Here is a 13,012-nt window from a genome sequence, read left to right as displayed (position 1 = left end):
ATTATTGAAATGACATCTTATTCATATGAATCGTCTAGAAAAAATTGAGTACAAAGGAACAAAGCTAATAAATTCTGAGAACTTAAATCATTCCATGCTGCTTCCTGAAACACATAAATCACTTTGAAACAAATACCAAAATTGTTTAAAAGCTAGGTAATTAATGAAATTTTGTCTTTTGGAGTTGAGAAGACTCATAATTGTCACTGAAGTATTGAAAGAGGCTTGTGTAATTGTTCTGTTTGTTCCTTATATATAGAAAGAAGAAAACCATCAATAAGTCAAAGTATAAAGGAATATCAACTAGAGTTATAGGGAAAAGAAAGTATAAGAACTGAACAAAACCATAATGGATAACAGAACTGGTATTCCAACCAATAGAAGGAAGAGGCTTAATTGTCCTTGTAAGCAGGTGTGGTGAGTTTGGAGCACCTGAAAAGCTTTATCATAATGTGAGTTCCTTGGGGAGCAGGTACTGTCCTGGATGTGAAGTTAGCTCTTGCAGAGAATGGAGGAATATTGTGGAAGAATGTGATTCTAGTACAGCACTTGAAAGGTCTGATCCTCTAGTAATTAGAGGAAAATAATTAATTGTACTTCAGTGAAGTAAGCATCTGTGAAAAAACATGTAATTTTAACGTGGGTGAAGAATGAATTTGTTTCAGGGGTCCTTCAATAATGCAATATGCTTTAATGTACTTTGAGGTTGACAATAAGTGAGCTGCTGCCCTGGGAGCTTATCTGCTATAAATGGCTGAGGAGAGGAGCTGGGGTACGGGGGAAATATGAATGTCCAGTGGAATGCGTTATATGCTCTGTTGCATGATATATCAGATGAGGAGTTTGGCAGACATAGAGAAGCCTTTCAGCAGCTCTGACTGAGCACAAGTGAGGCCTTGGAATTGTTGCCAACCCCAGGAGCACAGCACGTGCAAGACGTATGAAGAAAAAGTCTGATGGGTTGAACACAGGAATGTGAGGGGCCCATTGGGCTGCAGACTGGAAGTGCTTGCTTTGTTTAGCAATACAAATGCTTGGTGTCTGTCTATGTATTTTGCAATAAATAGCAGGGAAGGAGATAAAAGTCTTTTTTACAAAAAAAAAAAAAAAAATATATATATATATATATATATATAAGCAAGCTGTCTGTAAATCTAGGCTTGTGGGAAGCTCATAATGTGCAGGTAAGGTCTTTAGGTTTTCTTTTTGTTTTGGTGGTTTTTTTTTTTTTTTTTTTTTTTTTTTGTTTTTTGTTTTTTAAGTTCTAGTTCTCAGGTCTGGTCATTCAAAGCCTGGTAGCTTGCAGCATCTCAAGGCTGAATCTGAAAGGACTACAACAGCTCACCCTGTCTTCCTGGGAACTTAGGGGCCAGCTCTGTTTGCATGCTGCCTTTTATTTCTATGTAAGAAACACATCTTAAAAGGAGGATTTTTTTCTTCTCTTCTGTAAGTCCTGACTGAGCAGACCAAAACCGCCACCTAGTGAGGATAGTCTCCCAGATCTCTCATTTCAGGCTTTCTACTGCAATTACAATTGAGTCAACTATATTTGTGAAGTATTTTGCTATGTTGCTTTGACTGAAGATGCTACGTCATTTGTTCTGTGCAGGAGCAAATTAAGTAGAAATTAATTTGCTGAACAGGAAAATAGGCATTTTATAGAAAGTGTGTACCAAGCATAGGGATAACTATCACCTCCATACGCAACTAAAACTTGATTACTTGAATGTCTTTGCAGTATAGTTACAGGGGTCTTGAGGAAAAGGCTACACTCAGTGTCTGAACTGGGTATCTTATGTTTCCTATGTGGGTTGTGCTTTGAAGAGTCTCTGGGCTCTTGGTCCTCGTTTCCTTGAAAGAAATGCTAGAAACAGGTAAACTGTGTAATTGGCTGAAATCCACAGAAGTATCTGGAAGTGGTTTCATCTTTAATGTCTTTGTAATCAGTTAAAATGAATGTACAACAATGATAAACCTATACCGACCAAGTTAGCAAATTTTGTAAATGCTTTCAGTTAAATCCACTTCATAGGGTTTTTGAATCCTCACTTCTGCACTCTATCACTTTCCTCTTATTTCTATTCTGATGCCTTTTTGTGGCTTACTTCCTGTTATTGTACAGAAATAAAAAGAACAAGCTTCAAAAAAAAAATCTTATTTTGATCAAAGTGTCAAGATTTTATTAAAAATAATGACATTTAAAATGTAGTTTACTTAGAATTCGTTTCCTCCACTGCTTCATTTAGGTATATAAGAGTTGTAATTTCAAGACTCTCTTTCTGCAGTGATAAAACACGAGGAAAGGGAAACTATGAGAACCTCCAGGTATTCATAGTTGTAACATAGAGTTGTAACTTTCAAATAACCACATGAAAAACTTCTGGTGAACTCATGACTGAAAATAACGGAAACTATTGCCTTTTACTTTCCTTGGTAGTTTGAGTTATGGTGATAACTGTTCCTTTGTTTTCAAAGCTGCATATGCCAGGCCCATCTGAAGTCAATTTTTGAATCTACTAATGATGTAGAAGGGATAAAAATAATAATGAAAAAAAAAAAAACTTCAGAGCTGAATTTTTCATTTTCCAAAGGAGTTAATTTTAAACTGCTAAATGCTACTGCCTAAATTTATTTCCTGCTTTCCTCAGTAATAAGTCTTCCAAGTGTGAATGTTAGACTTACTGAAGAAATGTGTTACTCAAACAGAACGTTACAGGGGAATTAACAACAGCTGTAAATTTCAGTGCAGCTCTAAACACTGACTCACCAGGAATTCCTTGAGAATATATACGCTGCAGTATTTTACTAGTTTTATGTTCCTGTAGAGATATGTAGACTGGACTGTGACAGTGCATTGTGCACTGATAGCCATGCAGACAGGTAAGGAAGACTGGCACTATTCTTGTTAAAATAGGTGAGTAGGAAATTGCTGTATTTCACATGTCTGGCACTAATGCTGTAAAAAATGTGAGTGTAAAAGCAATATTGTTTTCCTGTACAACATTGTGGTCTGAAACAGTTACTTTGGTTATACTTCTGTACAATGTGCAGAATCTGTTGGTTACTGAGTGTTCAGATGGGCATGTGTACACGCACACTGCATGCCAGGAAGTTTGGGTCATTTCTGCCTTCGTGGGATTACTGTCAATGTATCAGTACTCAGAATACACAAAAGGTCGAACTAAGAGGGAGTAGAAACCTTAGTTTGCTGACTGTTATTTAGTGCATTGCAGTCCCTTAGGATGAGTAAGGCATACAGGTGAAGCCATGTTTATTCTCTCTTCAAAATTAATCTTATAAATTGATACTTGGAATAATTGGATTTTCTCTTGCCCTCCAAGTCTTAAGTGTTTTTTTTTTTTTTTTTTTTTTTGCTGTTGTGCTGTTTTTTTGTTTGTTTGGTTGTTTTTTTACTGTCCTTCTCCTTAAAGAGTTATTGGGTCTACTAAGGTGAAAGCTATCTCAAAAGATGAGTGGCTGTAAGCCAACCTGCTTCCTGAGGCCCTAGAGATATTGTATGTGAGAGCTCTGTGAAGCATAGTGTAGCAGGTACAGTGAGGTGTCAAGGGAAAAAAAGGAAAATTGAAAAAGGGTTGTGTCTCCATGGCTTTGGGACATGTTGATTGCACCTCTCCTGTAGACTGCGACTTTCTGGATTTAGTACTAGCCTTGACGTCTGCAGTGGCAGATGAAGAAAACTGAAGGGATGATTCTTCTAATAGCTTAATATATCTCTGGATTAGGGCTGAAATCAAGGCACAAATAACTGTGGTAAAATGCTAGAAGTTTGAAATATTTCTAGGTGTCATTCTTCATGTGGGACAAGAAAAATAGTCGTTACTTCACATATCTGTTGTTAAAGGGGAGGAAACTTTTAAATTGTGAGAAACAAAAGGTAAGGTCATGGTTTCACAAGTCAAAGCTTCAGCTGAAATTGAATATAGCACATTTGAGGATATTACCAGGAGCTCTTGGAAAAAGACAATAAGTGATTGCTTATGATGAATGATCCTCAGTATCTCATCTAAAGGACAGTGTACCACATCTAGGTATCTAAAGATCCACAGTAAAAACTTTAAGGTTCACTGACTTTTGTGACAGACGTAAAACTAAATGTTATGTTTATATGTGTAATTATATGTTACCAGACACCAGTTCAGTATCTGACTGCAGTTCAACAAAATCTGTCACCGCCTTAAGTTTTTCATCTAGCAACAGATTTTGTGTTCACTAGGGAAGAAGAACAAGAAAAGAAAAAAAATCTGTTGTCCCTGATATTGAACCTTTAACCAAGTTGTTGTTGCTATAGCAATAATATTTCTAAAAATACTAAATTTAAAGTAACAGCTTGTAAGAGATTTTTTTTTTTTCTTGAGGTCTCTCACACTCCACTTAAAGAGGCTGGATAGCTGTATTTTCTGTCAACAAAATACTCAATTAAAAAAAAATCAAAAAAGTGGGGTGACCTATTTTTCCTTTAGGCTAGCATTATATCAGCAAAACAGACATTGTAGTGCAGCTGTAGAAAAACGTAGAAACATTTAGAAGATGCACAAGAACTCTTTATTGGTATCACTATTCCCCACCCTCTATCAGTACTAGGCCATCGCTTTTCAGATGTGGTACAGGGCAGCGGGTGAAACTGGGCAGGATTAGGCTGCCATTTCACAGGGCTCTGGAACTACAGGTGACTGATGTCTCATGGAAGGAAAACCCTGGACATCTTCAGTGGGTGCAGCAGTCACTCCAGTCTCCTGATATGTACAGAACCACACTTCAGTTCCCTTTCTTAAGTGCTGGTACCAAGCTCTGTAACACTTACACTCCTTTATCCTCTCTATTCTGAGTGGAGACTGGGAGCAAATGAAGGAGATGGTAGGTTGCTATGTTAGAAACTGGAGAACTAGACTAGTGACAACACTGATGTTGGTAAGCAATGTGAATAGTGGCATGTAGCTAAACTATGGCACTGTACTCCTTTCCTTACTGGCATAAAAGAGTAACAGTCTCAGAAACTTGTCATTGGAGTAGTTAGAATCATTTTTAAATGTCATTCTCTGTGAGTGGAAACAGGAACTGGAATATAGCTGAAATTCAAGCTTCTCTTTCTCAGTTGCTCTGAAGTCAGATGTGTTAGAGACTCAGAAAAAAGTTAAGTGAGAGTGTCTGTTAGTCCCTGTTAGTCCACAGCTGTGCGAGTCAGGACTGATGTTAAGATGTGTTGTTGGATCAGAAAAAAAAACAATGATCTGCATTGTGAATGTCATCAGACAGCTTGTGGCTAGGATTCTAGGAAACACAGCTCAAATGAAGACTGAAACTGCACCAGCAAAGTCACTACAATTCTCTGAAAAACTCCTAACTTAAGAAGTTGCATTATATCTTTGGACTACTGGAAGGTAGATTCTGCTTGAAGTATATTATTGATATATAAATTCATCTCTGCTGTTATTGTGCTGAAAACAGTATTGTTTAGCACTGACATTTCATACACTAGTTATTAAATAAGTTACCATCATAATCCTTTAATTATCCATATTCTTATTGAATATCTTGAAAAGAGAGACAGTTACTAGTGTCTCCTCAAAGTCATACATTAGTGATTTTAGGACTTGTCTGTTAGGGAAAAAAATGGAATTTGAATTCATTTATTTCTTCTTGCCATTAAATAGATCTTTGGAATTTATAAACTCTTTGGTGTAAGAAATGTCCTTGCTTTTGAAGGAGTTTCTGTGAACTTGTGTCTGATTGTTTTACTGCAGAGCTACTAGGAGTTTTATACAAAATATTCAGTAATAATAGTACATGGATTGAAGCCTTCATGAACACATTTATTTTTCACTGTTGTATTCTCCTATTGTGTGATTCTGAAAAAATATAGATGTTTATTTTCATACAGTAAATTTGATCCAGCTGGGACAAACAAATTTGGAGTGAGAATGAAAAAGAGTGCAAATCTTTAGCTGTGTAAAAGTATTGAAGTAAATACAGAAGTGATTGAAGTACAGGGCATTGCAGTCTCCACATCTCAGCTTCCTCATTTTAACAAACAGTAAACAGATAAAGCTAGCATTTCATAACAGCCAAAGAGATTAGGTACTTATGTTTTATTTTCCTGAAGTGGACCCCTAATTTATCTGAGTTTCTTCATGAAGCCCAGCCTACGGGCCGGCTGTTGTCATTGATTTCCTTTATCTCAAAATGATCTTCAGTAAGGTATGGAGGGACTACAAGAACTGATGCGATTAAAAAACGTAAGTAATATTGAAAGTTGATCCAAGCTAAGGTTTTGATAAACAATGGTGGAGAACTTTAAGGTATAAAATTACAGGGCCAAATTTTGTGGAAGTGAAGCTCTTTGAGCAGGATCAGGACCTTGAATATACACACACTACGGTCTCTTCCCCTGCCTTCTTGGATTTGGCTGCCTGTGAGGAGGCCAGTGCTGGCATGGCGCTGCCATGCAACCTGGGCCAGGCTGCTGGTAGAAGTTATGTGAGAAGAAGCTGGAGGATTCTTGATGGCAATTCCCCCTCCTTGGAACAGGAGTTACTTGTCAGCTCAAGCACTTACCATGCTGAGCTATATCTCAGAAACACAGTGTCTGGCCTTGTACCTCACTGAACTTGACTTCAGTTTGCTGCCTTGGCTTTTCATCTCAACCTCAGAATGCCTTGTCACTATGGATTTGTCTAGGGCTGCTGGCTGATGCTGGTTACCATCACCAGTTCTGATCTGCACACCTTGCTTGGGTGCTGTGGAACTGCACAGCTCCACATTCAGCTTTCTGGTTCCTGGTTCCCTGTCCCTTGCAGAGCAGCCAGCTCTGACACATTAAACTTGAATAAACTTTGTTGTTTAGCTTTAGTTGTCATTATCCCTTATTTAGGATAATTTTAAACCCCAACAGATTTACATTTCCAACTTTTTTTGCATGTAGAAGGTGTAGAAATAAATTACTGAGATTGTTTTTTTTCCCCATGAAGCTACAGGGAGTCTTAGTTCTGCTTTTATTCCAGAGCTGCAGTGAAAATTCATCCTATCACATAACACATTATGTTCTTAGGTTAGTATAGGGACACATCTGTGATGAAGCAATTTGCACTGTTTGCATTCCTTTTCTTTCATAATATATAAAATGGAATTAGAGAAAAAAGCACATCAAAATAAAATCCAGTATAAAGATTGAAGGAAACAAAGAAGGGAAAGGAATATAACTATTTAAAGAGGAAGGTAGTAGCCTGAGTAATGACACAAATGTTTATAGAAGTTCATAGCATCACGTGATAATTCTGTTTGGAAGGGACCTAAGGAAGTCTCTGGTTCAATTTCCTGCTCCGAACAAGGTCTGCTATGAGGCCAGATGAGGTTGCTCAGGGCTTTGTCCAGTTTGAGCTAGAAAATCTGCAAGGATGGAGCATGCAGGACTTCTTGCTGCCACATGCCCCACTGCTTGACAGTCCTCATAGTTCAAAAAAATTTACTTTTATCAACTTTGATCCTTCTTGCTTTGAGTTATGTACAATTTCTTGTCCTGCTACGTACTGCTGTGAAAAGCTTGGCTCCATCTTCTCAACACTCTTTGCAGGTACAGCAAGACTGCCATTAGGACCCCCAAAGTCTTCTCCAGGCTAAGTGTGCCCAGTGTCCTCAGCCTCTCAAGTTCCCATCTCAGAGTGTGAAATGAGTAAAAAATATAAATACATGTAATCAGGAACAGTGGAATGAAAGTGGTTTTTTGTAATGGAGATATTTTCTGTGCAGAGGGATCTTGTTTAAGAATTTCCATGCTGACTGTGAGTACAGTATGCTGGTCGTTCAAGTATAATGCCAGTCCTGGATGTGTGCTGAAAAATGCTGGTCAAAATTCTTTCCATTACAGACTTGCTAGAGGGACATTTTTGGTGGAAATATTTTTTTTTTTTAATCCTTTATGAAACTGGGAAACAACCACAACTGAACATTCTTCCTGGAATCTGGCCAAAAGTGAAAAGTTTGTGAAAGGAGACAAATTTTGACCATCTTTTCATGGGAACGTGCAGCCATTGCTGTCTGTGAACCACGCGAACAAATCCCTGCGTTAACGGCTCTAATTTTGATCTGTGCTGAACTTCAACCTTTTCAATATTTGTGTTGTTTTATTGCCTTATTCTTTATTGGCTTGTTAGTATTGTTTGTTAGCTTAGTGATTTATTATTTTTATTCAATTTTCTGACTGAGAGTAAGTAAATGAATATAAATCTTTTTGCTCCTTTGACTCTACAAACAAAATTGCACTCCAGATTTCAGTCACAGTAAGCTAGACCAAAGAGAGGTCTTTTCTGTCATAGAGACATGAAACCTCACCTTCCAATTCTTTCCTTTCCTCCCTGAACATGAGGTAAAATTTCACCTTAGTTATCCATCTGTGGCTTGAATTTGGTTCCTTATATGTATTCTAGGTAATGAATCTTCAGTTGTCTGAAATTCAGTATTCGTAATGAAACTGCATGCCATATGATGACATACATTTCCCAAAAGCTAAAAACACATAAGAGCAGGTAAGTAACTGTCTACATAAGGTAAACAATTTTAAGAGGTGGTTAATTGGGGAGGTTATGCTGAAGGAGAATTTGAGTCATTACTGAATCATCATAACACTATCAGTTTTTCTGCTCTTTATCAATCATTTGAATATTCTTTGTGTGTGTGCATTTTTCATTCATTTCTATCACAGTACTGATTTAAGAAAAAAACCATACAGAAGAATCTTTCTCAGATGAACTTTAAGATTTCTGTTAAAACTGAAAAACTAGATTGAAAGGACTTCAGCCTTCTTGCAGCTAAGTACAAGTGTACTGAGTATATGGGCTAGCTAGCAAGCTGAGACAGGAGGACGTTCTTCAGGGGACCCTCTGTAATTCTGTCAGCATATCATGTTCATTTTCCTTGGCTGTTTGTTAACTGATTTACATAACACACCTGATTTTAAGAAATGTTATGATGCTCCACTGATTTAACTGACCTGCAATATATTCTTATTAGTTCCAGCTACTGGTTTCACCTAGATTAGAGTACTTTGGAGTTGTTTACTTAGATACAAGCAAGGGAAGATTTATTTTTATTTTTTTTCCCTTTATGTTATCCACTTTTTCTTTGACTGTGCTCTCACAGATGTCTTACAGAGTTTCAGTTTCACAGGAAGATCTGTAGGTGACCAGTGCATTGCTCTTTGTAGCAGAACTACACAGAGCATGTTCTTCTGGTTGGTTTCCTTCAGGCTTTTGTAGGTATAAGCAACACCTGAGCAAATTCAGAATGTCTGTTCGTGCAGTTTCACTCACAAAGCAATAAAGAATGGGATCAGCAATGCAATTCAAACTTGTAAAGGCTTGTGTGATTCTGTAGATTTTATAAATTGACTGTAAAAGCTGTAGGTTAGAGGTCTGAGGTTCTTTGATGCTCCGAATAAGCAATACAACATGATAAGGAGTGAAACAAATAATGAAAGTAACTGTGATATTCAGTATAAGTTTCTTGATTTTTTTCTTCTCTTCGTTTACTGTGGCTTGATTACACCTCACTGCTTGGTAGATTTTATGGTAGCAAAACAAAATGATTATCAAAGGGAGCAGGTACCCTGAGCATATCCGGAATAAGTTCAGCTGTGCCTGCCACCATTCCAGGGGGTATTTATCATAACATAATATATGATTAGTAGAATTGCAAGGATCATTAAATACTTCTTTATTCATCAGTATAACTGAATTAAAGGTACCTTCCAGAAGCCAAACAATTATGCTGACAATCAGTGAAATTCTTCTTGTACGTAAGTGCTGGAACTTCAGGGGGTGAACTAATGCCAGGTACCTATCGAGAGAGATGCAAGCAAGAAATGCAGTGCTGGTGTAAAAATTCATGTATGTAAGGAAGGCAGAAAACTGGCAAAGCCTGGCAGAGAGTGTCCAGTTGTCTCCATTCCAGGCATAATCAATCCACAAAGGCAGAATCACAGAGTACAAAAGGTCAGCCAGGGACAGACTAAATAGGTAGACTGCCAACTCATTCTTTTTCCTCACCTGAATGCAAGACACGTAGAGGGATATGCAGTTGATGGGAATACTGATCACCATCACAGTGCTGTACACAAATGGAAACAAATACTTATCCAGGGAGTGATCATCATGGCACTTAACAGTGTTGTTCATTGTCCACCATATGTAGTTTTGGGCTAATTCCAGCCCAGATACAATAAAAAAACAAGCCTGTAGTCTGATTGGTGCTCATCTGTTAGTTTTTCAGGATGTGGTTGGTATGATTCCATCTTTCTGTTGGAGGGGAAAAAAAAATAATCAGCTACTACAATGTTTTTGGGCTTCTTTATGGAATTTTCTTGTTTTTTTCTTTTTGTAGGAGATCAAAAGACTTAAAAATCTCTAGCTGGACACATGCAGGGGAAGAATCCCAATGTCTAAGAAGGTCAAAGTCAGTCAGACACAATTTTATGCAGCGGAAGTAGATTGAGTGTCTGAAACACATCCAGAAAGATAGAGTCCTGCAGTCACAGGTCTTTCCTGTGAGAAAGTTTTGGAGAGTACACCACAGGAAAAAAAAAAAAAAAAAAAAAAAAAAGAATAAGGTTCTGGCAGATTTTGTATCCCTAATGCCCTACTCCTCTTTAAAACAATGGTGAGGCAAGGATAGAATGATGGGGATTCAGATACCTACAGCTGTTGGGATCTGCTCGGAAGAGAACAAGTGGCCAAGCTGTACCCATATTATGAATCATTCTTGATGCATCCTTACACTTCCCTATCTCTTCACTCGTATGCAGTCCCTCAGTAACTTGTCATGCTATTCCAGCAAAGGTTACTGCATGTCCAGGAATATTTATGTGAAATATGTCAAGCTATTGGATTCTTGAATGCATAGGAAAATCTGTTATGCCCAAGACTCCAATGAGACACTGTCTGAGTACAGTTTCTCATTTACACTTCTTTCCTCTAAGAAACTGTACTTGCCTTGCATGAGTTTGTAAAACCAGTAGTTAAGTTCATCCTAAGCACTAACAGAACCATGGGTGTCAGTAGTTTTGGCATGAAAATACCAGTTAAATGGCAGCCCCAACAAGAGTACTGCAACTGAAAAAGTTGGGTGCATAGGTTTTGGTAGCACTTACATGAGTTGACCTTTCAGTAAGAAAGGGGGTACTACCATACATATGAGACAGTTGGCAATCACTAATTATATCATGCCTCTGTCATTTGGAAACACCAGGTGTGGTCTGGCTCTGCTGATAAATATAACAACTGCTTCAGAAATCACCTCTAGCAACTCATCTCTATTGTGAGCCTAGAATATCAGCGGAGGAGATGAAGAAGCTGTAGAAAGAGTAGGTTGTAAGATAGAACTGCTTGCCAGTGTTCTCACATATGGACCAGTTCAAACTGAAGACAGTTTGTGGTATAGGAATTTTCCTAAATGATGGGTAAACTCATGCTGCCCTTTATGAGTCTGATGGATGCATGTGGAGGTTTGCGGGTTTGTCAAAGAAATCCATGTAGGCTTAGTGAATGTTGAGAGGTTATTACGTGGATGTCTCTTTTCTATCGAGAAATTCTCACTGATATATACATATATATATATGTATTTTTAATGGAGCAATGAGAGAACTGGCCAGAAAGAACAAACTTCATTTTAACAGCCAGTGCTTTATTTGATCAAGTTGGCTCACTTTTCACAGTTAGTCGTAAAATCACTCACGTGCTTGAAACGCAATGAAAATTCTTGAGGACTTGTCAATCTGTTCAAGAGAGAAACTTTACTTACAAGATGACTATTTAAGAAAATTCAGTGTGTGTATGCAAGACACACATAATATATCTGCTACTCGGTGTGGTTTGTTTTATTAAAACCGCATGGTAAATAGGGCATCTTAAGCTTACCAACAGAGATAAGCATCACAAATTAAAATTCAAGCCTAGAAATTGGATCTCAGGGTTTTTCTGGCCCACTTTTCACAAAAGCAAAGCAAATGATTGCAGACTGATTAGATAAATAACAGATTAAATACCTCTCTTCTTCTAATCACTTTTTATTGTCTTTTTTTTCTTTTTTTTTTTTTATCTGTGACAAACCTTGCAGGGAAACATATCCCTTGAGAAGCATGTATGTAATTCAGCAGTAAGTGCATGAGGCAGTGTTTACATTTGTCATGTGATTGAGAAATAGGAATTCCTTTTCCTTCCCCCAAAAAGTCTTTCTCCATTGTTAATTGACTTGTATTACAGACTCAACATCCTTACAAGCTCCTGACTTGTCTCCACAGGTGGCTTTATCAGCTCATTCATACTGATTTACAGATCAATAAACCCAGCTTCAACTATTTACTCACTGTTTTTAACAGTTTTCATCTACTCATCTCACTGATCATAAGGTAAACATACTTGTCAGTATGTTGCACCTGTCTGAACAAACTCTGTGTTCTTCAAGGCAAGATCTTGTTTTGCTCTCCTGCCACCTGCCTTAAGGAATGAACAATGTAAGCAGTAACTGGATAATGGCTGAGACACTGAAGATAATATTAAACAGGAGGAAAAAAAAAAAAAAAAAAAAAGCAAGCTGAGATCACATGAAATTTCCCACCTTGTCAGTTTTTCTGTCCTTCATGTTCACAGTTCACAGTACCTCATGGCTTTCTTTTCAAACAGTATCTTCAACAGTTTCTATGGACCCAGGGGGCTGTCTGAACTTCCCAGGTAATTCATGTCTCAACTTTAATGACACACTATCAATGCTACTCATATGAGGACATGCTAAAAAGTGTGTCATTATGGTATGTATTGATGACCTATAATGAAGTGTGTCACAGAGCCAGCAAGTGAAGAATATTACAACATACACTGTAGTTTCTTGAGCAAAAACATAAAAGCAGAAAGATCTGTTTTGCAACTGATTGCAACACATTTCTTTATAGCTATCTGAGATCTTATGTTAGGGGAGCCTTTTCATATCATACTTCCTTGCTTAGCAC

The 13,012-nt window shown here is 37.6% G+C and overlaps 1 protein-coding gene across 1 annotated transcript; it reads right to left on the bottom strand.

Annotated features, from left to right (window-relative positions):
* Positions 1 to 9,158: 9,158 nt before the first annotated feature.
* Positions 9,159 to 10,187, bottom strand: GPR65 (G protein-coupled receptor 65; the record flags this gene model as incomplete). Its single annotated transcript, XM_079537471.1, has 1 exon — positions 9,159 to 10,187. The coding sequence occupies one exon, from the start codon at positions 10,185 to 10,187 to the stop codon at positions 9,159 to 9,161; it is 1,029 nt and encodes a 342-aa protein (XP_079393597.1).
* Between the last annotated feature and the right edge of the window lie 2,825 nt (positions 10,188 to 13,012).

Source organism: Tetrao urogallus (genome assembly GCF_951394365.1).
Source record: "Tetrao urogallus genome assembly, chromosome: 6".
In the NCBI taxonomy this organism is placed as follows: domain Eukaryota; kingdom Metazoa; phylum Chordata; class Aves; order Galliformes; family Phasianidae; genus Tetrao; species Tetrao urogallus.
The sequence above is the reverse complement of the archived record's forward strand: the minus strand, read 5'-3'. Positions and strand labels throughout refer to the sequence as shown.